Below are 22,637 nucleotides of genomic sequence, written 5' to 3'. Positions count from 1 at the left end.
CTCTACCACTTGAGCTACAGCGCCACTTCTGGTTTTCTGGTGGTTTATTGGAGATAAGAGTCTCACCAACTTTCCTGCCGAGGCTGGCTTTGAACCACAATCCGCAGATCTCAGCCTCCTGAGTAGCCAGGATGACAGGCGTGAGCCACTGGTGCCCAGCATTTTCTTAATTTTTCCCCTCTTTGGTCAGTACGAGGATTTGAACTCAGAGCTTGGTGCTCTCATTCAGCTTTCTCGCTCACAGCTGATGTTCTACCACTTCAGCCATACCTCTTGATCCAGTGTTTTCTTGGTTCTTTGCATATGAAATCTTGCAAGCTTTTCTAGCCAGACTGGTTTCAAACTATGATCCTCTGGGTCTCAGCCTCCCGAGCTGACAGTGAGAATCACCAGCACCTGGCTGGTACTATGTTTTCAGCTAAAGATGTCCAGGCTGCCTGGCAGTCGTGAGCAGACTTCAGTGCACCCTGGGCTTCAGGACCGGGCCTCCCCACTGTTGCTTCTGGAACACTGAAACATTACAGACTGCATACAGTGTGTGTTGGTGCTGCATTTTCCACCTGATCCATACGTGCTGGCCGTATAACTGCCAACATTTCCTTTCTGTGATGGGGTGTTGGTTTTCTCTCTGACGTGTCCCCAACCCCTGCCTTCCACAGACAGGACCGCTCTGCCAGGGACCGGGAGAGATGGGGAACAACAAAAGCCTGTCGGGGCCCAAGTTCCACTCACGGTTTCTTCCTGAGGAGCAGGCGGAGCTGGACCGGCTGTTCGCCGCGCTGTCGCCGGGGACGGGCAGCACAGGGGCCTTGTCCAGGTCCTTCTCGCTGCAGGAACTGAAGGCAAGAGGGTGGAGGGGCCGTGGCCTGGCCGGATGTACCGGGACCTCCTCAAACCTGCCTCAGGGTTTGACACGAGGAAGGAGCCGCCTGCGTCTCCCCAGCCCTGTGTGGCCTGACTGTCCTCCCAGAGACGGTGGCGGTGCACCTCCAGCGACTGCAGCAGCTCAGCGTTCGTGGCTCTGAGGCAGAGACCACGGTGCTCTGCACGGGCTGTGGTCGCGGCAGGCAGGCCCTGGGCAGCTAATGGACGTGTCATCGCTGGCAGGGTGATGAGCAGGCGCCAGCGGCCACAGGAAGGACAGGGCCCGTGTGGGGAGGGCAGGCTGGGGCCAGAGGGGCCAAGACGAGCCGCGAGTGCCCCGTGTGTGGGTCCTGGGGCGGGAGAGGGTCAGGAGGTCAGGGAAGGCCACCTTGTGCCCGGAGCATCCTGCGCGCCGTGGCTGGGCGCGGTCCTCTGCTGCCTGTCCGACCCGGTGACTGGTTGGGTGGAATTCAGCCTGTTGGGCCTTTTCTCCTCCTTGTCCTCAGCAGAGCTATGTTGGCGAAGCTCTGCCCCCAGAGATGGTCACCAGACTGTTTGACGGCATGCGGCGGGTGGACCTGACCGGGAAGACGCGGGGGCCCAGCGAGAGCGTCTCCCAGGAGCAGTTCACGGCCACCATGTCTTACCTGCTGAAGGGAAACGCGGAGGAGAAGAGCCTCGTGATCCTGAAAATGATCACTGCCACAGAAGGTCCTGTGCGAGCTGGAGAAGTCCAGAAGGTAGAGCGGCCTCTGGGGCAGGCTTGTTCTTGGCGGGGCGGGGACTGACGGCAACCTCGCGGGGCCGTGGGCCAGCTCACGGCCCGCTTGAGGTCGGAACTCTTGGATGATGGCTTTGGCACAGCTCCAGGCCAGCATTAGAACGCCCACCGGGGTGGGGTGGGGGCCCACACCGGCTGTGTCATCGCTGGTGCTGCAGGATGGCATGAAGAAAGCCGCCCTGCCCTGCGCGCTGTGCGGGTGCGGCTCCTAACGGTGGAATCGGCGTGTTCAAGTTCACAGAGGGTCTGGTTGGCGCTGTGGAGCACGTGCTGGTCCATCGGCAGGAGCTGAGGGGCTGGACCCGGAGGAGATTCCAGGGCCCCCTGGCTGGTGTGGGGGGGCTGGCCGCCCAGCTGCTCTCTGAGATGAAGCTCCAAGGCAAGTCCCCAAGCACCCCCCCTCTGACTCAGGGTCCACCTCTGATGCCATGGTCTCTCTCCATCCTGCAGCCTTTGAGCAAAGCTCTGAAATCAGCAAAGCCCCAAGTCAGTGTCTTTAAAATGGGAGAATTGTAAAAACAGAAACTTGAAGTTGTCACTGGAATAGAAAACTGTTTAATTAAAATTACCCAAAAGGTTTCAAGTACCACACTGGCGTAAGAAATGAGAGACCACTGAGCACCAGTGGCTCACGCCTGTAGTCCTAGCTACGCAGGAGGCTGAGAGCTGAGGTTTGTGGTTTGAAGCCAGCCTGGGCAGGAAAGTCTTTGAAACTGGTTATCTCCAATGAACCAGCAAAAATCTGGAAGTGGAGCTGTGGCTCCAGTGGTAGAGCACTAACTAGTCTTGAGCACAAAAGCTTAGGGACGGCGCCTAGGCCCTGAGTTCAAGCTCCAGTACTGGCAAAAAACAAAACCCCCAAAAAGGTTTTTGAAAGGTAGAGTGATCAGGGATGACAGGAAGTAGAGTTAGCAGGGTTTCTGCATATCCAGTAGCTGGACGGGGCGTGGGCTGGGAAGACCTGGTTGTCTGAGGTCAGTTTTACGTGTATCAGTGAGTGTTAGACGTAAAAGCCCTTCTTGTCCACGTGACAGCGAATGAATTGGGTCCTAGCACTGCACCCATGTCACATACAGGGAAACGGAGGCTGTACTAGATCCTGTAGATCCCACCAGATCCCCTCCACGCTTGGCAGGTCTGAGATAGAAATCAGCATGACAGCTCTTGCTGTCCTTGACGAAACCCCGCCCTCTCGACCCTGAGCCGCCAGGCCCAGCGGGGCTCAGCCCCTTCCTCTTGGCCCTCAGGTGGGTGGTGTTGGTCCAGGGCTGAGCCCCCGGGTGAGGCCTGGCTGCCTTGATCAGTTGTCTTCCCCATGCCGCCGTGTCTGAGCTCGAATGAGCACTTGCTGAGAACATTCAGACGAGCTATCTCTCGCGTCCCCAGTCACGTGTGACTGTGGCTGCTAGCTCAGTCAGTGCAGACAGTCATTGCGAGGTGACATGGTGGCTCTGATAATGTCAGTCTCCCTTCCCCAGGTGGCCAGAAGTTTCCGGAGCCCCAGTGGCTGGACTGTGATTGCGACCGAGCCGTGATTGAGGACTGGGTGTTCCGGGCGCCCCTCGTGGGCGTGTTTCTGAGTGTGGTCATCCACAGAGGCTTTCTGCTGCTGTCCCCGTCCCTCCAGCCGGCCCCGCTGCTCCCCGAGCGCCACGTGGGCCTGGGGGGGGAGGTGGAGAGCCTCCTGGACGTGCTGTCCGCCGTCTACCTCGGTGCGCAGCTGCGCGGGGAGCAGCGGCAGCGCTGGCGCCTGCTCTTCTCCTCGCGGCTGCACGGGCAGAGCTTCGCGCAGCTCTGCGGGCGCATCACACACCAGGGGCCCTGCCTGGCCCTCCTCCAGGACCGCGACGGCCACGTGTTTGGCGGCTTCGCCTCCTGCTCCTGGGAGGTGAAGCCTCAGTTTCAAGGTAACACTTGGAGCCCCAGACCCTGGCACAGGCCGTGCTGGGGTGCTGGGAGGGTTTAAACCGTCCCCTCTCGGGGTGGCAGTCGCAGGGCACGCTGATGGCTGAGGGTGGTTTGTGATGTCACAGGCCCTCCTCCAGCCCAGGCAGGGGGGGAAAGCCAGCAGGAAGGCATCAGCACCCCTCGATCAGCTGACACAGGCTGAGCGTTGCCAGGGGTGCTGGGGTGCGGGGTGTGTATGGCACCAAGAGATGCCACGCCTTTCAGATGGACATTCCTACACATGCACACACGTGTACACACGCACACACGTGCACAGGCACGCTCCTGTTCCATCCTGGTTTTGTGAGCTGTGGCCCGTAGACATTTTCTTGTGACCATGTGACACTGGAGGAGAGGCCCAGGGGACTCCGCCCTTTTCCTCCAAGTTGCTCTGAGGGACACAGGTCTCCAGCTCTGCAGTGAGCTACCCCATGTGCTGACACGGCCATGTGCTGTCACATCTCCCTGTATGCCCCGGCTCACCTGTATCTCTGAACTGCTGGTCTTCCCTCTGTGGGCTGGGCCCACGCTCGGGTGGGTTGCGTCCTGGAGATTGCTGAGGGGTGGGGGCCAGGTGCCTGGGATCGAGGGAGGAGCACAGTGAGGGGTCCACGCCTCTGTCCCCTCAATCAGGCTGTTTCTAGGTTTCAGAATGTTCTAGATTTTTTAATCTAGCTCCACAAATGATGAGAGCCCTCCCCAAATCCAGGCTCCCGAGTCCCGGCGGCTTTGCAGGCCGAGCACTCTGAGGCTGTCTGCATGCCTCGTGTCCCCCTCTAGGGTGGGGACAGGCGGCCTCTGCTCGAGGAATTACAGGCCCAGAGAAGCCCAGCTCCGGGGACTCCCACCTGCCTTCCTAGCCACTCAGGAGGGGAGGCTGAGATCTGAGGATGGTGGTTCAGAGCCAGATACTTGTGATTCCAGATCAAGACCCACTTCCTCCAGCGCCTGCCCGGGGCGGGGCTTGCTCCGCTGAGTCTCGTGTGTCTTGGCGGGAAGGCTCGGCCTTGCCGCAGGCAGGAGCGCCCTCCGCCGGGTTTTCCCAGCAGAGGGCAGCCTCGCTCCACAGACGGCCCCGTCCCTGCCTTCTGCCAGATTCATTTGTGTCCACCGGTCCTCTCAATGACCTCTGGCCCCGAGGACCGCGGTGGGTGGACGGCGCTGTGTTTTGCCTTTGTGGTTCTGTGATGCGGCTCTGGCCTGTGCCCAGAGTTTCCTTCCCGCGACTCCAAGTCGCAGGTGGTGTGTACGTGTTTTGGAGAGTAATGTCCCCGCAGCTCCTGGCTGCAGGCTGGGCCCTGTGTTAGGGCTCAGTAAGCGTGGCCACACGCCGATCTCCTGGGGCTGCCGAGGCCTAGTGACGGGAGGTCTGTGAGGTTCCAGGAGAACTTTCCAGGCTGTCCATCCCCTTCCCTGGTGCCACAGCCTTGCCCTTGCGTGGGGTCTGACCTCCGCAGAGGACCGTCGCCCAGATGCTGCTGTCTCAGGACGAGCGTCTCCCTTCCGAGTGGGCTGATTCAAGCCCACGGCAGACCCTGGGCCGTGGCCAGAGGCCCCTGCGTCTGTCTGGGCTACATGCCAAGGAGTCCCTGGGTGCCCTCCACCAGTCCAGGCCTTGTCTGCCTTCCCGGCCGTCCCCCTCCTGACTCTCCCATGCCCCCCCGCCCCCCTGGGCAGGTCTGCTGTGGTGTTCTCTCCTGGGTGGTGTGACTTTTTGGGTGGGGGACAGCCCTCCCCCATGTCCTGCGTGGGTCCCCGTGGGCTGTGCCAGGGGCTCCTGCGCTTGTGGTGGCCCTCCGCCCCCACTGGTAAGGTAGGGGACCGCTCTTTCTGAGTCTTTCTGACTCAGATGCCCTCGGCCCACAGGCTGGTACCCAGAGAGTGGGCAGAGTCCTCACCCCGGGGCGGGCCGTCACTGTAAGACGCGTGGCGTTGGAGCCCCGCCCGCGGATGCCCGGGATGCCCGTCCAGGCCGCGCACCTGGGCAGGGTGTCAAGCAGCCCCCGGCGTTGCTGCCCTGCGCCCCCTGTCCCTTCCAGGAGACAGCAAGTGCTTCCTCTTCTCCATCGCCCCCCGCATGGCCGTGTACACACACACGGGCTACAACGACCACTTCATGTACCTGAACCACGGACAGCAGACCATGCCCAACGGGCTGGTGAGTGGCGGGGGCGGGCGGGGGGCGCGTCCGTGCCCGGCCTGGTGAGGGCTGCGGGGTACGCGGTGTGTGATGCTGGCTGCGGCCGTGCTCCATGCGATAGAGCGCACGGCTCCCCCCGGGAGGCCCGCGCCTCTGCCAGTTCTTCCGTGGCTTGTGCGCACGCCGTGAGCTTGGTCCCTTTCCTGCCCCCTGGTTCATGCGTGACATAGCCCAGGGAGGGGAGGGTGGCGGGGCCTCTGGAGAAGGCCCAGCGGCTTTCTGCGCAGCTGTCACGGGCAGGGAGACTGGGGTTAGCCACCCCCAGAGCAGCCCCCACTGCCCCCAGGGACCTTTGTCCTCAGTCACAGGCAGAAGTGCGTCCCGTGGGACAGGTCCACACCCGGGCCGCTCCCCTCCCCAAGTGAGAGCCGGGCCTCGCAGGTCAGAGGGTGTGGTGAGGCGGCAGCTCCAGGCTGGCTGGGGCGGTGGTGGACCAGGGGCGGGACAGACCACCCTCGGAGCCCAGCACTTCCTGTGTCCAGGCGGGGACAGCCACACGCCCCGTGCTGCAAGACCCCCTCGCGTCCCCGCCTCCAGCTCGGGCGCTCGCTTGTTTTGAGAGAGGGCCTCGCGCTGTAGCCCAGGCCGGCCTCCGCCTCTCAATTCTCCTGCTGGGATTACAGGCATGCACTGCCGCACCGTGCTCTGGGCTGGTTCTCTGGAGATTACGGCCCAGGGTACTGGACGCTCCCCGCACTGAGCCGATGTTGATGCCGTGTCCACTGGGTCTCCCCCGCAGGGCATGGGCGGGCAGCATGGCTACTTCGGGCTTTGGATAGACAGTGACTTCGGGAAAGGGCACAGCAAGGCCAGGCCCGCGTGCACCACGTACGGCAGCCCGCAGCTCTCTGCCAAGGAGGACTTCCTGTTTGAGGCCATGGAGGTGTGGGCCGTGGAAGAGCCCTCAGAGCTCCAGCGGGTGAGTGCCGGGCAGGGACCTTGTGCCCGGGGCCTCTCTCCATTGTGCTGACCCCTCTGGGCCTCCGCCGGGCTACCTTGTCCTCAGGCCACAGCAGGGACTAGACACCGCACGGTTGGGTGGTTTAGTGGAGCGGCCTGGGAGGATGGGCTGCAGACCGCGAGGCTCGGGGCTCCTGCAGCTCTCTGCTTCTGCCATCCAGTGAAGGGCCCCTGGGCCCCGCAGCTCCCATGATGCCTTGTAACCCAGCATGGGGCCGGGCGCTGGGGCCGTGCTGAGTCCTTGGTGGCCGCGGGTGCTGGCTCCAGGCAGGTGAGCGGGAGCTGGCAGGAAGTCATGGCTTAGCCTCGGTCATTGGGAGCAGTACCTCCTCCTAGGCACGCTGTGAACATAGCCACCCTTCTTCCCCCTCTCCCCATCTTTCCCTGTCTCCCCCCCGTTTCCTTCTCCCCCTCTTTCTAGGTCAAGAAGAGCGTCCTGGACGTGGACCCCGAGGCCCGCATCCTGCTGGAGGCCAGCGGGCGGACCCGCCACAGCGAAGGGCTCTCGGAGGCCCCCGACTACTGCAGCGACGACCCTGGCAGTTGAGGAGGCGCCTGGGGCCGGCCGGGACCGAGCCCCCGCCCCGCCGGGCCATCAGAACCCCCGCCATGTTGGTTCAGCTTTTCGTGTCGCCAGAGGGAGGTGCTGCCTGGACACGGCCCTGCCGAGCCCGGCACGGTGCCCCTCGCGTGTCAGGCCAGCAGCCGAATCTCACGTGGGGTCGCTTCCTCTCCATGGGATCCAGAGACTGGGAGCGAGCGTGCGGGAGGGGCTCCCATCCGAGGGGTCCCGGGGGTCCCGGGTGGCGCCTCTGCTCCATGACGGCTGCCCCTGAGGGGTGGAAGTCCAGGAAGGGCCTGGCAATGGGAAGATGCCCAGCCTGGGGCTGGGTCTGGGCGGGCGTAGACGGTAGGGTCCGCATCGAGCTGTCTCTGCCCTTAAAGTGGACGTGCGGTGGGAGAAGGAGAAACCGAGAGGTGGGTCCCGGAGCAGGCTGGCCAGTGCTGACCCACCTGGCTTGCCCGATGCTGGACACAGCGCCATCCCCTGGGCGGTGGTGAGTGTGTCTGGCACGGGTCCACGTCTCGGCCTCCATTGGTCTATCCATGATGCCTGCCCAGGGATGGCTTTCCTTTTTGTTTTTGCCAGTCCCTGGGCTTGAACTCCACATCTTGCATTCTCCCTTCGCTTTTTCACTTAAGAGTAGTGCTTTACCACCCGAGCCACAGCGCTACTTCTGGTTTTTTGCTGGTTAACTCGGGATAAGAATCTCATAGACTTTTCTGTCCAGGCTGGCTTTGGACCTTGATCCTCAGATCTCAGTCTCCTGATTATACGTGGGAGTCACCTGTAATCCTAAACAACTCCAGTGATCCTGAGAAGCTGTGCAGGGCTCTGACAGAGGCTCGAAGGCCTCTACACGCACTTTAGGTCCTGGTGTCCCAGAGAGCTGTGCCTCAAACACCCGTGCCTCCTGCCTTTGTCTTTGGTCTCCTGCCTTGATTAAAAGCCATAGCAGACAGTGGCTTGTTCCATTAGCAGCGCTGACTGGGGAGGGAGGAAGGCTTGTCTGCTCTCCAGCAGGTGTGGAGCCTGGGTCACCACCCCCCTTCCTGCCTTGGGCACCCCCAAGGCCAAAGGATTATGGTGGTCTGTTTGGAGGGGGGGACTGAAACTTGAACTCAGGGCTTTGAGCTCTTGTGCTCCTTTTTTCCACACGAGGTTAGCCCTTGACCACTTCAGCTACAGCTTCACGTCCCAATTTTTGCTGGTTAACTGGAGATAAGCGTCTTCCCAGGCTGGCTTTAAGCCTTGATCCTCAGATTTCAGCCTCCCGAGTATCTTGGATTATATCTTGGATTGCAGGCGTGAGCCACTGGTGACCAGCTGTTCAGCAATGTTTTTAATAAACGTGCCGTGAAATGCCTCTCTGGGAACGGTCTGAGCGTCTGTACCGCGGCGTCAGCAGGCTGTGTGCCTGTGGCTGTTGAGGCCACAGTGCCGAGTTTCCATGTGCCTGACCGGGACCCGCGTGCCTCAGGCGGAAGGGTCGGGGGCCCGATGTGGCCGTCTGGGCGGCAGGGCTGCGGTGGGGGGACCAGTGCCCACCCTGGGGTTCTGACAGGAGCAGCAGCTCTTGTTACAGAGCCATGGAGTGCTGGCTGGGACACCTGGGGGCCTAAATGAGGGTTTGCCTATCTAAAGCGGAGGGAGCAGGTGGTGGGGAGGTGTCCCCCATTCTGTATTGGGTCGTGTGTGTGTGTGTGTGTGTGTGTGTGTGTGTGTGTGTGATTTAAACAGCTGGGACTTGGGAAGGGGTTCCCTGCCCTCAGAGGCTCGCACCCCGGGTGGCGAGCTGGCACGCCCTCCGTTCTTGTCCTGTGGAACCCCGCCATGTCCCGGGGCCTCGCTCCCTCCTGCCTTCCGTTCACGTGCATGCAGACGCTCTGTGGGGTCCGGGTCCGTGGCACCCTGTGTGACTGGGGGTTCAGTAGCCCACAGGGCCGTGTCCGGCGTGGTTGGGTCTGAGCAGATGACTGCTGTATCAAAGGGTGTGCTGCTGGTTAGAGCTGGCCGGCCTCCTTCCCACCTGCAGAGTGTGTCTGCCGAGTCCAGGGCTCCTCTGCCTTAAAATCTGGTTTGTTTACATGATGGATCCCTCCCCCTCCCCCTCCCCCTCTCCTGACTTCAAGCACTACTTTCTCCTCAGCCAGATTGGTGCCCGGAGCTCTTACATGGCCACTCCCGGAGCCTTATGAATGGAAGGTAAAGCAGGAACTGTTTTCTCACCTGGTTTTCAAAACTTACCCTGCCTACAGTAGCTTGCTTTTCTCTGGCACTGTGGCCATTTCTAAAAATCGGGTGGTATCTTCGAGAAGTGCACACCTTTGTTCACGCATTCATTGTGGTGGCCTTTGCCTAATGTTCACTCCCCCGTCCCAGGCCGGGCGCTGGGTTTGCCTGGCAACTTTCTGATGTCATTGCTGGAACCAGAGTTGCCCCCCCCACCCCCAGCCAATGGCTGTTTGAACTAAGAAATCTCTCCAATTTCATGCACTTTTGTCCCCAACACCTTGCTGACGTCTCCTATCCCGCGAGTCTCAGCCGAGTGTGCACACAGCCCTGTGGACCCAAACTGCGGGTTCTCCCCGCCTGGCGTGGGAGCCTCTCCTGCTGAATCTCCACGGCTGCTGTCCGTGGCCCTGTTCTGTGGAGCCTGGCGGTCATGGCTTCCCTCAGCCTACCCATGGTCTTGTAGCCATTTCCTTCGCAGATCTAGCGGTCAGCACCGCCCTACGCTTCCAGCACTGAAGCCCTTCCTTCTCTGGATGGATTGCATAGCACATCCTTCCAGAATATTCCGCATCCTCATGAGGCTTTGCGCTCGTGGCTCCTGCTTCTCCACAGCCGTATCTGTGGCGCAGAGCTTCTGTCGGGAATGCTAAAGCTTCCGTCCTGTCTCCTGGGCTTCGTTATGGACGGGCGTGTGCAGTTAGTTAAGGGGTTCACAAACATGGGCCCATCTGGGTACTTAGGTTATTTAAATCGGATTTCATGTGAATCGTGCTTTAGTGTCTCTATGAGGGGGTGCGGGGGGTGTTGTGGCTTGGATGGTACTATGTTGTGCAGAAGCATTTCACAGTGAAGGCAGGCCGTGGAGGGGGTCGCCATCCCGCCCGCATCCCCTGCCAGTCTGTGTGGCCTCCGCTAGGGCACAAGTGTGTGCACCGATGAGCTGATAAAAACGGTTGTGATTTAATAAATAACACGACTGCTTATGTACAGTTCCTCCCCCGTGTCCAGGGCGAGGCGCAGCCTCCTGGGAGCTGTCACCAGGGTCCCAGTGCGGCAGGTGGAGTCCATGCCCTGACGGCGCCCTGCCCCCAACTCCTGGGCGGCTGGGCACGACCGGAGCAGGCGGCCCCTGGCACTCCGAATCCAGCGGGCTCAGGGCTGTGGCCGGCGGGCGGGTCCCGCCGCCCCCTGGCACGGCAGGGCCGCGGCGCGTGAACAGTGCCGCTCGCAAAGCTTGAGCAGCTCCGAGGAGATGAAGACGGACGAGGCCAGGCCAGTTAACAGCAGCAGATCTGCCAACGGGAGAGGCGGGTCAGAAGCCCAGGCCGCCTGCCTGCCTCCACCCGCTCTGGGTGCCATGCGCGCCCGCTCCCCCAGGGGGCGTCCGCTACACAGTTGGGGCTGGGCCCCTCAGGGTGCGCTGCAGGGGCGCTGGTCTGGAGGTCCCAGGGGAGAGCCGAGCTCGGGCAGCCTGGCCCACCCCGGGTTCCACTGACGCAGCAGCAGCGTCTGTGCTCCGGCTGGGGAGCGTCCGTCACTTCCTTAGCCAGGGCCGCGCCAGGCCCCCGGCTCCCACCTCCGCCTCCTCTGTCCTCTGTCCGTGCTGCTTGAGCTCGGCTGAGCCTGCGGCCCCAAAGCCGCGTGCCTCCCAGGCTGCTGGCTCCGGAGGCCCTCCTGCTGGGCTTCCTTGTGTTCTGTCCCCTGGGTGTCACTCCAGGGAGACTCCGCACGGCCGGGGCTCTGTGCTGTGCTGCGCTGAGGCCCGCGCCTCCACCCCCGGCCGGCGGGCAGCGCGCAAGGCCCTGATGGCAGTGAAGGCTCAAGCCCCCCACTCACCCAGCGCGCCCAGGCCTTCCGTCTGGAACACCTTCTGCAGGGGAGGGACGTAGATCACCGCCAGCTGCCCCAGGATTGAGCCCAGCACCGAGTAGAGGAACATGCGGTTCCGGAGGAAACCGAGCTCGAAAATCAACTTGGTCTGCGGAAGGAGGTGGGAGGCCGCTGGAGCGCCATCCGCCCCCGGGTGGGGCAGTGCCCCCCCCCCCAGGCCCCGTGGGGACGTGTGTCCCTGCTCTGAGCCACCTCATGTCTGTCTGGCTAGGCAGGCCGGCAGGTGCTGTGGAATGGAGGCTGTTGGGATTTGGAGCTGGAAGATGCCCATGGTCAGACGATGAACGGTGGGACCCCGGCTCCACCCAGCCCGGCACCTCCCTCCCCGAGGCTTTAGCAGGAAGTGCACGGGAAGGCCGAGGCCCGGTGCTGGATATGGGGAGAGTCACGGCAGCCCGGCTCACCTGAGATCGGCAGCTCAGGGCATTGAAGAGATCGAAAAACACAAAGCAGGTGAAGGTCATGGTGGTGGTGCGCGGGGTGCTGGCTTTGTCCTCAGGAATCTGCAGGACAGTGGCAGCCCACCGTCATGGCCAGGAGCAGCGGGACCCTGCCCTGCTCTGAGGGGCGGAGCCACAGAGCTGGGATTGCAGGGGGTAGTGCCCTCCCTAAGCCCAGAGAGCAGAACAGTCCAGAGCCATCCAGAACCCTTGGCTCTCAGAGGGGGCCCACGCTGGGAAGCTGGGCTGGAGGGGAGCCGTCTCCGGGAGGAAGTTTCTGGGCCATTCCTGCCTCCACTTCCTGGCCTACTTGGGTCCTGCCGGTTCCACAGGGCTCCAGTGCCAGGCAGAGGTTTTCAGATCCAAGCTACAGCCAGGTGAACACCTGAAGCCAAGGTCCTGGGGCACGGTGTACAGGGGTCCTGGAACTCTGCATTTCTCACCCAGGGCCCCACCCTGAGGGCTGCGGGCCTGGCCCTGTCACAAGGCTGGCACCCAGCCAAGGAGGCTGCGAAAGGCTGGGCTACACTGCTAGGGGCCCGAGGCGCAGTGCAAGGGAGCGAGGCCAGCAGAGGCAGCGTGAGAGAAACAGGCGTGGGCCCAGCCGTGTCCTGTCCTGCTCCACGCGCTCCCTCCTCCCTAGGGCAGGTGGAGGGTCGGCCTGCCCCCTCCGCCAGCCGCGCGGCTTCCAGGAGCTTCCCTGACCCCGCGGGCTGCCCCGGAGGCCCAGGGGTGAGAGGGTTTGTGGTGGGGCTCCCCTCCGTGCTGTTCCCCACCCTCTCCTCCGTCCAGAGCCCACGGGGCATGGGCAGGGCTGCGCTGTGCCCACCCTGTGTGACCCGCAGCCCACCTCTTTCCAGAAGATAAAGAGGGTCCCGCTGAGGATGGTGGCCGCAGACATGAGGACCCTCAGGACCAGGACCCTGCTCAGGATCGTGTCCTGGACGCGGCGTGGCGGCTGGCCCAGGGCATCCCTGTCCACAGGCTCCACCCCCAAGCTGTCCAGAGACACAAGCCACACTCGGAAACAAGCCGGGGATACAGGAAACCTCCCCCACATGGCCTGCACCCCACAGACACCACCCCCTCCCATCCGTCCACGGCCCGCAGGCCGAGGCCGCCTGCGCCTCTTTCCTAAGACTCAGTCACTGGGTCAGTGTGGGGGCGTGGGGGTGGGGGGCAGCGCTGGGTGGGAGGCTCGGCTCGATGATCTGGAGGATAGCAGCCGCCACACCGCCCGAGGCAAGGCCCCCAGGGACTGAGACTTCACTTTCTGCCAAGTCTGAGGCTCTGAGTTCAAGCCCCAGTATGGGTGCATGCACATACACACACGGGCGCATCTACCTCCAGCTCCCTCTAGGGAGAAACAGAGCAGGTGCAGGACAGAGTGTGGGTGGCGGATAGAGGAATGGGGGTGCGGTTCTGGAGGTGTGAGCTGACGAGATCAGGGCATGTGTTCTAGCCCCAGGGAGCCCAGTATTCCAGCTGATTCCTCCCGTCCCCCTCCCCCAAAGCACAGCGCCCTTCAGCCGCCTGGGTCGCCCCCCCTCCCCCTGCAACCCGGGGCCGGCCTCACCTCTGGGCTGGCGGCCCGTCCATGATGATGTTCACCCACAGGATCTGCATGGCGTTGAGGGGGCTGGGCAGGTCGCACACGGTGGACAGGGTGATGAGGCTCAGGGCCGCAATGCTCCTGCGGGCCCCACGGCAGACGCGGCTGTCAGCGCCTGCCTGCCACCCCAGCACCCGCCACGCCGGGAGGGGAGGGCCGGCCGCCGCTCACGTGCTCAGCTGGAAGCGGACAAAGTTCTTGATGTTGTGGAAGATCCCCTTGCCTTCCTCCACGGCATCCCTGCAAGGCAGGCCGGGATGGCAGGCGTGACCCTGCGAGCTGACCCCGGCGGGCGCCCCAGAAAAGGCCACATCACCCCAACGGTGCCCAGCAGCTTCCTGCCGCCCTGTGTGGACTGTCTGAGTGACACCTCTGTCAGGGCCCCGGCTGATGCCACCTGTGTGATGGGGTGGAGCTTGCGTGGAGGGGCGTGGCCAAGGCCTCCCGACAGCCAGGCCTGGTGTCTCTAACAGAGAAAGCTGTCCAGACGAATTGCAAAGGAACTGACGGCCCGGCCTGCCCTGCACAGCAGGACTGCGTTTTTGTATAGCTGAAGTGAAGGGTGTTAAGAAAAAGGCGAGTCTGTTGTAAAGAGAAGCCTTCTGCAGCCAGGTGCTGGAGGCTCACGCTAGCAGTCCCGGCCACTTGGGAGGCTGGGAATGGGAAGTTTGCTGTTCTAGGCCAGCCCAGGCAGACACATCTACTGACCCCATCTCAACAGAAAAACCTGGGTGTGGTGGTATACACCGCTGGTCCCAGTTTCAGTGGGAAGCCAAATTAGGACTGTGGTCCAGGTGCGCACCCAGGAAGGAACTGAGACCCAAAACCCGAAATAGCACCAGAAGAGGCTGAGGCTCAGCAGCGAGACCACCTGCTTAGCAAGCTTGGGGCCCAGTACCACGCTGAACCCCCAAACTGTCAATGTCTATCCTTCCAAATGTGATTGTGTGTGTGCACATGCACATGCACACAGGTAAGTCCTGGGCCTGAACCCAGAGCCGACTCTGGTTTCTGATCTGGACCTCAGGGCGGGCAGGCGCTGCTGGCACCCAGAGGGGAGGCCTGCATGGGGGTCCCCCCACTCAGCATCTCCCCTTTCCCCGTGTCCAGCGCAGCACCGCAGCACGCATGACCCCCCCGTTCCCCTCGCCCCCCCCCCGCTGCTCACATGATGGCTGAGAAGTCATCGTCCACCAGCACCATGTCGGCCGCTTCCTTGCTGACGTCCGTCCCCGTCTGTCCCATGGCAACTCCGATGTCTGCGGACTTCAGGGCCACTGCGTCGTTCACGCCGTCCCCCGTCATGGCCACCACCGCCCCCGACTCCTGCAGGGCCTGTGGGAAGGGCAGGCTGTGGGGGCCTGTGGCTGGAGCACCCCCTTCTAGAATCTTCCTCCCAAGTCAAGCAGCGAGGCTGGGACCCTTCAGAGGGGCGCCGGGAATCGCTGCCCGGCGTCGGCGCCAGCCCCGCCTGCCCCAGCGGCCGCCCGCCGCACCCCGGCACGGGAGGCCCAGGCTCAGGCAGCAAAGGTCGCTATTAACAGGCAACAGCAGCGCCCCACCCAGGGAGGGCCTCGAACCCCTCGTGTGGAACAACCTGTGTTGTCACAGCTTTATACCAAAACAAAGCGAGAAAGCCAGCCCCGCATAACCAAAAGAAGAAAGCACAACCACCAGCGTCCCGGGGGAGCGCTAGACATGTGAGAAAAACACAGGCATTCCTAAGAGGGTTTTTTCTTTGATGGTAGTGGGATTTGAACTCAGGGCCTTGTGCTTGCTAGGAAAATGCTCTATTGCTGAGCTATACCCTCAGCCCTCTTAGGTATCATTTTTTAATTTCTTTCTTTTTTGTTGTTGTTGGTCTTGGGGCTTGAACTCTGGGCTGGGTGCTGTCCCTCAGCTCTTCAGCTCAAGGCGAGTGCTCTTCTGCTTGAGACACAGCACCACTTCTGGTTTTGTGGTGGTTCATTGGAGATAAGAGTCTTATGGACTTTCCTGCCCGGGCTGGCTTTGAACCGTGATCCTCAGATCTCAGCCTCCTGAATAGCTAGGATGACAGGCGTGAGCCAGTGGCGCCCGGCCTGCTTTCATTATTTTTGAGACAGGGTTTCATGTATATGCCTGGGCCAGCTTGACAGCATTCTCCTATTTATATTTCTGATGTATTTGGGATGATAGGTGTGTCTATCACGCCCAGCTTTTTAATGGTTGAGATGGGGGTCATCTAGGCTTGCCTGCCCACCAGAGAAGACATTGCCCAGCATTCCCTGGGGCCAAATATGGTGGGGTGACCTGAGCTGTGGCTGAGGCTCACAAGTCACCCATGCACCCACACAGCCACCCATCCACCCAGACTGTCCCCCGAGGGACCTGTGGGCTCCCGGGCCTATGGCCGGGCCGAGCAGCCTGCCGGCCGAGCGTACCTTTATGATCTTGACCTTGTGCTTGGGGCCGGCCCTGTAGAACACAGACACCTGGTGCAGCGGGGTGAGGTGTCAGCGGGCGTGGGGACAGATGCCTGCCCCCACCCCGTGCCCTGCCAGCCCGAGAACGCACCTGCTCCACGCAGGCCGCCAGCTCGCCCTGCTCGGCGCCCTCCACCTCTTCCCCAGACATGGCCTTCGGCCGCTCGTCACACAGGCCGATGTTCCTTCCTGCCAGAGTGTGGGCGCTGAGGCGGCTCCCACCCTCCACCCCACGCCCATCCCTCCCTGTGCCCAAGTAGATGCAGAGAACCATGGGAACGCCATGGCGGCTGGGGGCCCTCCGTGAACACTGAGACTAAGGGTCAGGTGGCTCAGTGATTGTCCAGTGCTGCAGCCAGCATGGACACCACATGCTGCACACTGTGCTGTCAGGGAAGGGAGGGAGCGCGGGGGTGAGGAGCCTGCCGCACACGGTAGGCCCTCAGTTCTGCGCACACAGTAGGTCCTCTGTTCTGCCTCGCACAGTAGGTCCTCAGTTCTGCGCACACAGTAGGTCCTCAGCTCTGCACACACAGTAGGCCCTCAGTTCTGCACACACAGTAGGTCCTCAGCTCTGCACACACAGTAGGTCCTCAGCTCTGCACACACAGTAGGGCCTCAGTTCTGCACACACGGTAGGCCCTCAGTTCTGCACACACGGTAGGGCCTCAGTTCTGCACACACAGTAGGTCCTCAGCTCTGCACACACAGTAGGGCCTCAGTTCTGCACACACGGTAGGCCCTCAGTTCTGCACACAGTAGGCCCTCAGTTCTGCCTCACATAGTAGGCCCTCAGTTCTGCACACACAGTAGGCCCTTGGTTTGCACAGGGCCTCTGGAGAACTACTACTATTTTTGCTTCCCGCAGGTCAGCAGGCAGAACGCCGGAGCCCCGCCAGCCTGTGCAGCTCAGCACCTTCTCTATGCGCCTGGGGCTGGGTGGCAGTGCTGCTGCAGCCTGGCGGGGGGCAGAGTGAGGGGAAGGAGTGGGTCCCCGGCCCTCACCCCGGTACCTATGGCCATGGCTGTCTCCAGGGCGTCCCCCGTCACCATCTTCACCGACACGCCCGCGGCCGAGAGCAGCCGGATGGCTTCCTTCACGCCAGCCCTCGGGGGGTCGATGATGCCCACCAGACCCAGGAAGGTCAGCCGCCCCAGCTCGGGCCCAGAGGCCAGGCCTAGCACTGCGGGAGACCAAGGCCCAAGCAGGGGTCACGGGGGCTGAAGGTCCCCCCCACCATGGCCCCCATCCTGTCTGCGAGCGGCTGGGGTGGGGAGGGCAGGAGGGGTGGTGGCCTTGTGTGCCCGCCAGGAGGGGACACAGGGCTGGCCACGCGTGGACTGGAACCAGAGCCTCCACCATGCACGGCCACCAGGGAGCCTGGGAGATGAGGACGGGCATCGTGGCCATTCCTGTCCTCTCCGAGTCTGCACCTGTCACCTCCAGTGGGCGTGGGGTGGTGGCCACTGACCGCCAAGAGAACCCCGAGGCCCCTGTGTGCCACCCAGGGTGACAACTGTCACGTGATACTCAGCATCCCACATGCCCTCAGCGAAGGCGGGGCTTCAGGGCAGAAAGAGGGAGATGGGTGGAAGCCATTTTCCCCTCCCTTCCCCTCCCCTCCCCTCCCCTCCCACGTGTAAGCCGCCCCTGGGTGGGCACGGGTCACGGGTGGCTCCGTTCTGGGGGTGAGTTCACCCCCCCCCTTGGCAGCGCCCCGTGCCCGTGGACGCCAGGCCGGCACCGGTACTGACCCCGCAGCCCCAGTGCCCCCATCCTCCTCTCCTCCTGCCTCCAGAAGGCCTCCTGCTGGGGCGTCAGCGGCAGGGAGAGGCCCCCGTGGTTGTAGAGGCTGCAGCAGCGCACCACCTCCTCCAAGGCTCCCTTCATGAAGTACACGTCGTCCCCGTCCTTGCGGAAGGTGGAGGAAAACTCCGCGGTCACCGGCAGCCTCGGCAGTGACCGCCACGGCCCCGGGGCCAGCATGGAGCAGCGCTGGCCTGCGCTTGTCTCGCACTTGTGCCCGCCCCAGGACACGGGTACTTGGGGCTTCCACTGGGGCGTGCGTGCGTGCGTGCGTGCGTGCGTGCGTGTGCTGGTGTCTGGGCTTGAATTCAGGACCTGGGTGCTACTGCTTAGCTTTTCCACTCAAGGCTGATGCTCTGCCATTTGAACCGCAGCTCCACTTCTGGCATTTGCTGGTTAGAACCGAGCATCTTGTCTCTTTTCTGCCCAGGCTGGCTTCAAACTGTGATCCTCAGATCTCAGCCTTCTGAGCAGTTCCGATTACAGGCGTGAACTGCTAGTGCCAGCCTCAGTGGGAGTTTCTGACACAGGAGGAAGGTGGGGTGGGGCCTGGGGCTCTGCATTTCTATCCAGCTCCTGATACAGTGACTGGGCCCTTCTTGGAGAGCCCCGGGAGAGCAGGGCACCCTGGACCCCACTCCCGCTGCCCCTTTGAGTCTGGAGGCTCCCAGGACCTGGCCCAGGGTCCTCTGTCCATGTCTGTGCACAGACGCACCTCATTCTTCAGGCTGCATCTCACCGCCATCCACTTCTGCTCGGAACTGAAGGGGATCTCTTCCCTTCGGACGTACAAGTCTTTGACGTGACTTAAGTCCATCTAGGAAGAAGGATGGGGCGTCACCGGAGCCCGTGCAGGCAGAGGGGGGGCTGTGCCAATCCTCCGTCATTTAAACCACCTCGTAGATGAGAGACTGGAGCTCATGGCCTGAACACTGTGGGAGGGGGGTGTTGGAGGCCGGGGCCTGGGGGAGCGGATGGAGAAGACCTCGTGGGGCCACTCAGGGCTCCCGTCCGGCTCTGTCTGCCAGCAGCACCTGGGTCTGAGTATCGTGTTTCTCTGGGATTCCTTCTAGAGTCTTGCCAGAGGGCTCAGAGACCTACGGGACTCTCCGAGACTGCACAGCATCCCAGGCTCCCTGGGCCCGAATTTTGTTGGCACCCAGTACCCACCCAGCACCCAACACCCAGCACCCAGCACCCAGCGCCCAGCACCCAGCACTCAGAACCCAGAACCCAGCACCCAGCACCCAGTGCCCAGCACCCAGCGCCTTACCTTCATGGCCAGCGCGAGCAGGGCGCCCTCGGTGGGCTGCCCCATCACCGAGTTCTTCCCCACGACAGCGTTGTTGGCCACGCAGCCAGCCTGAAACGAGCACTTAGAGTGGTGGCCATCTCTCAGGAGCTGCCACGGGAGGGGCCCACCCAGGACACGCTGGTCCGCGGGGCCCCTTAGAGCTGGGGCTGGAGGGGGACAGTGGGGGGGCTGGAGACAGACGGGGGGGTGGCTGGAGACGGACAGACAGTGCTCCACCAAATCAGCCTCTCAGCACAGAAGCACAAGCCCTGGCTCCGGCCCGGAGCAGGGCCGGGGTGCAAAGCCATCTGTGGAATGGAGTGGGGGGTGATGTGGGTGATGACGGGGGGCCCTTGAGGGGGCGGGACCTAATGAGTTCCACTTGGGGTGACCCCGCGTCCCTCCCTGCCGGCACTGGAACTGACCAGAAGGAATGCAGTGTGCGCTTGCACGGGGACGGCCCGGGGCTTGGCTCACACCGCCGTGGGGAGATGACCCCAGCTTCCCAACCATCCTGGTGGGGTACACTTGGGGGCCCCTGACCCTGGGGGATGGGCACAGCCTGGAGGGGTCCCCCTGGGGGCTGGACCGCGATGACCACAGCCAGTCACCGCGCGTGGGCCGGCCAGGGTCGCAGCCGCTGACGGGTGCCCAGGTCCCTGGCTGGGGAGAAGCCGCTGCCCACGGCAGTGCCCCGGGTGCCCGTTCACCTCCACCAGCCGCCCCACGGAGACGCTGGCAAACCCCTTGACCACTTCCTTGGTTGGGAGAAGACGCACGGCGCCCGCACCGTTGTACCCGACGCCGCTGACCTGTGGAGCACGAGTGCGCCTGTCACCGGGCTGCCCACAGGGCTTCCGGCGTGGCCGGTCCCCCCTCGTCCCCAAAGACGCGCCGGTACGGGAACACGTCCCTCGGGGCCAGCTGACCACCGACACCGCTGACCCACAGTGCCGTGCTCCGGGGGCCGGGGGTGACTGCGCACTAGGGTGATCCCCGGGCTGGCACGGGGATAGAATGTTCTAGAACACACTGGATGTACATTTTCTCAGAGCTGTGGCGCACATACTGAGCCTCGCAGCCACAAAGCCCCTGTCAAGATGGCACGTCTGTCCCCGGGCCAGGGAAGCCACCGGCTACCACACATCCACAGATGCCCGTGCCCATGCGCCAAGAATGGGTGCTGGTGCTCATGCCTGTCATCCTAGCTGCTCAGGAGGCTGAGACCTGAGGATCATGGTTCAAAGCCAGCCCAGGCAGGAAAGTCTGTGAGACTCTTATCTCCAATGAACTGCCCCAAAGCCAGACGTGGAGGTGTGGATCAAGTGGCAGAGGACTAGCTCAGAGGCAGCGCCCAGGCCCTGAGTTCAAGCCCCAGTACCCACACCAACAACAACAACAAAAAACCCAACAGCGAGGGGCTGGGAAGGCGGCTCAGTGGTAGAGCGCTCGCCTTGCATGCCTGAGGCCCTGGGTTCGATTCCTCAGCACCACATAAGCAAAAAGAAAAAAGCCGGAAGTGGCGCTGTGGCTCAAGTGGTAGAGCGCTAGCCTTGAGCTGAAGAGCTGAGGGACAGCGCCCAGGCCCAGAGTTCAGGCCCCACGATCGGACCCAAAAACAACAACAACAACAACAAAAAAACCCAACAGTGTATTTACCAAGTAGACGCTGGCCAAGCTGCCATCCGCTGCCGCTCTGCCTGGGAGACGTGGCAGAGTGCTGTGCGGAGTTCTTCCTACACACCCCTGGCAGGGGGGAGCGCGCACAGCGGGGTCTCGCGCTGTGTGGCCGTGTGCGCTCACGCTGGGGGTCAGGGCGGCGCCCGGGGCACTCGCCAGACCACAGCCACAAAACAATGAAAAACTAACGCGCGCAATGAGACCTAGCCAAAGCAGCCAGAACGGAAGGGGCGCTGCAGAGGGGTGGCAATGCCTGCTGCCATTTTGAAGCAAGGAGGCGGCCCCACAGCCCCTGGTCTCCTCCCACCATGTTCTAGAAGATTCCACGGGCCCTCAGTCGGTGGCAGGGCGCCCCGTGGTCTCACACCGCGTGAACGTACAGGACTCACCTGGGCCTGCAGCCCATCGGAGGTGACCAGCTGGGTGACGGTCATTTTGTTGGCTGTCAGCGTCCCTGTCTTATCTGAGCAGATGACGTCACAGCAACCTGGCCCCGCCAGATGCGGGTGTGCAGAGATGGGGTGAAACACTCTGCGCTGGAACGGCCGGCCGCCCCCCGAAACCTCCGCCCAGCCAGCAGAAGGGCCGGCCGCCCTCCGAACCTCCGCGCAGCCCGCAGAACGGCCGGCCGCCCCCCAAACCTCCGTGCAGCCCGCGGGGCCCCTCACCCAGAGTCTCCACGATGGGCAGCTTCTTCACCATCACCCGCTTCTTGGCCATGCGCAGCACGCCCAGGACCAGCGTCACCGTGACGACGATGGGCAAGCCCTCGGGAATGGCAGCCACAGCCAGGCTGCGGGGAAAGCCAGCCCCCTGAGCCTCCCGCCACGGTGGTGCGAGCCCCGTGCCGCGCCACGCGCCTGGTCTGTGCGATCCTGCGCCTCACCACGCGCCTGGTCTGTGCGATCCCCTGCCTCGCCATGTGCCTGGTCTGTGCGATCCTGCGCCGCGCCACGCACCTGGTCTGTGCGAGCCCCTGCCTCGCCACGTGCCTGGTCTGTACGATCCCGCGCTGCGCCACGCGCCTGGTCTGTGCGATCCCGCGCTGCGCCACGCGCCTGGTCTGTACGATCCCGCACTGCGCCACGCGCCTGGTCTGTGCGATCCCGCACCGCGCCACGTGCCTGGTCTGTGATAGCCCTGCGCCGCGCCACACGCCTGGTCTGTGCAATCCCGCGCTGCGCCACGCGCCTGGTCTGTGCAATCCCGCGCCGCGCCACGCGCCTGGTCTGTGTGAGCCCCACGCCGCACCACGCGCCTGGTCAGTGCGATCCTCTGCCTCGCCACGCGCCTGGTCTGTGCAATCCCGCGCCTTGCCACGCGCCTGGTCTGTGCAATCCCGCGCCTTGCCACGCGCCTGGTCTGTGCGATCCCGCACCGCGCCACGCGCCTGGTCTGTGCGATCTGCTGAGCCGCGCCACGCGCCTGGTCTGTGCGATCCCCTGCCTCACCACGCGCCTGGTCTGTGCAATCCCACACCGCGCCACGCTCCTGGTCTGTGCGATCTCCTGAGCCGCGCCACACGCCTGGTCTGTGTGATCCCCTGCCTCGCCACACGCCTGGTCTGTGCAATCCCCTGCCTCGCCACGCGCCTGGTCTGTGCAATCCCCTGCCTCGCCACGCGCCTGGTCTGTGCGATCCCGCGCCACGCGCCTGGTCAGTGCAATCCTCTGCCTCGCCACGCGCCTGGTCTGTGCAATCCCACGCCGCGCCACGCGCCTGGTCTGTGCGATCCCGCGCCTTGCCACGCGCCTGGTCTGTGTGAGCCCCACGCCGCGCCACGCGCCTGGTCTGTGCGATCCCGCACTGCGCCACGCGCCTGGTCTGCGCGATCCTGCGCCACGCGCCTGGTCTGTGCAATCCCGCGCCTTGCCACGCGCCTGGTCTGTGTGAGCCCCAC

At 63.2% G+C, this 22,637-nt stretch overlaps 2 protein-coding genes across 2 annotated transcripts in view; one reads left to right on the top strand and one right to left on the bottom strand.

The window, feature by feature from the left end:
- The first annotated feature begins 218 nt into the window (after positions 1-218).
- Tldc1 (TBC/LysM-associated domain containing 1) lies at positions 219-8,049 on the top strand. The gene is made up of 7 exons (XM_013013001.1): positions 219-842; positions 1,374-1,604; positions 1,880-2,024; positions 3,124-3,552; positions 5,632-5,750; positions 6,532-6,711; positions 7,174-8,049. Exons 1-7 carry the CDS (start codon positions 690-692, stop codon positions 7,297-7,299), a joined length of 1,383 nt encoding a protein of 460 aa, XP_012868455.1. The 5' UTR covers positions 219-689; the 3' UTR covers positions 7,300-8,049.
- A 2,652-nt stretch (positions 8,050-10,701) lies between these two features.
- Positions 10,702-22,637, bottom strand: part of Atp2c2 (ATPase, Ca++ transporting, type 2C, member 2) — a 38,140-nt gene continuing 26,204 nt past the window's right edge. Inside the window, exons 14-29 of the mRNA XM_013012707.1 lie at positions 21,406-21,530; positions 21,127-21,224; positions 19,768-19,869; positions 19,037-19,126; positions 18,479-18,580; positions 17,712-17,868; positions 16,970-17,140; positions 16,048-16,145; positions 15,915-15,965; positions 14,660-14,826; positions 13,663-13,731; positions 13,456-13,572; positions 12,730-12,877; positions 11,844-11,942; positions 11,386-11,527; positions 10,702-10,841 (exon numbers count right to left, since the gene is read on the bottom strand). Of these exons, the coding sequence (XP_012868161.1) occupies positions 10,702-10,841; positions 11,386-11,527; positions 11,844-11,942; positions 12,730-12,877; positions 13,456-13,572; positions 13,663-13,731; positions 14,660-14,826; positions 15,915-15,965; positions 16,048-16,145; positions 16,970-17,140; positions 17,712-17,868; positions 18,479-18,580; positions 19,037-19,126; positions 19,768-19,869; positions 21,127-21,224; positions 21,406-21,530 (1,876 nt within the window). The remainder of the gene's footprint in view (positions 10,842-11,385; positions 11,528-11,843; positions 11,943-12,729; positions 12,878-13,455; positions 13,573-13,662; positions 13,732-14,659; positions 14,827-15,914; positions 15,966-16,047; positions 16,146-16,969; positions 17,141-17,711; positions 17,869-18,478; positions 18,581-19,036; positions 19,127-19,767; positions 19,870-21,126; positions 21,225-21,405; positions 21,531-22,637) is intronic.

Source organism: Dipodomys ordii, unplaced genomic scaffold (genome assembly GCF_000151885.1).
Source record: "Dipodomys ordii isolate 6190 unplaced genomic scaffold, Dord_2.0 Scaffold18, whole genome shotgun sequence".
In the NCBI taxonomy this organism is placed as follows: domain Eukaryota; kingdom Metazoa; phylum Chordata; class Mammalia; order Rodentia; family Heteromyidae; genus Dipodomys; species Dipodomys ordii.
This window is presented reverse-complemented; position numbering and strand designations above follow the sequence as displayed.

Bases quoted from the DNA above. Each gene is read 5' to 3' on its own strand.
- Tldc1 (XM_013013001.1), top strand. From the start codon at position 690: ATGGGGAACAACAAAAGCCTGTCGGGGCCCAAGTTCCACTCACGGTTT. The intron at 843-1,373 runs GCAAGAGGGTGG...TGTCCTCAGCAG, and splicing joins TCTCGCTGCAGGAACTGAAG to AGCTATGTTGGCGAAGCTCT. The intron at 1,605-1,879 runs GTAGAGCGGCCT...GGCGTGTTCAAG, and splicing joins GAGCTGGAGAAGTCCAGAAG to TTCACAGAGGGTCTGGTTGG.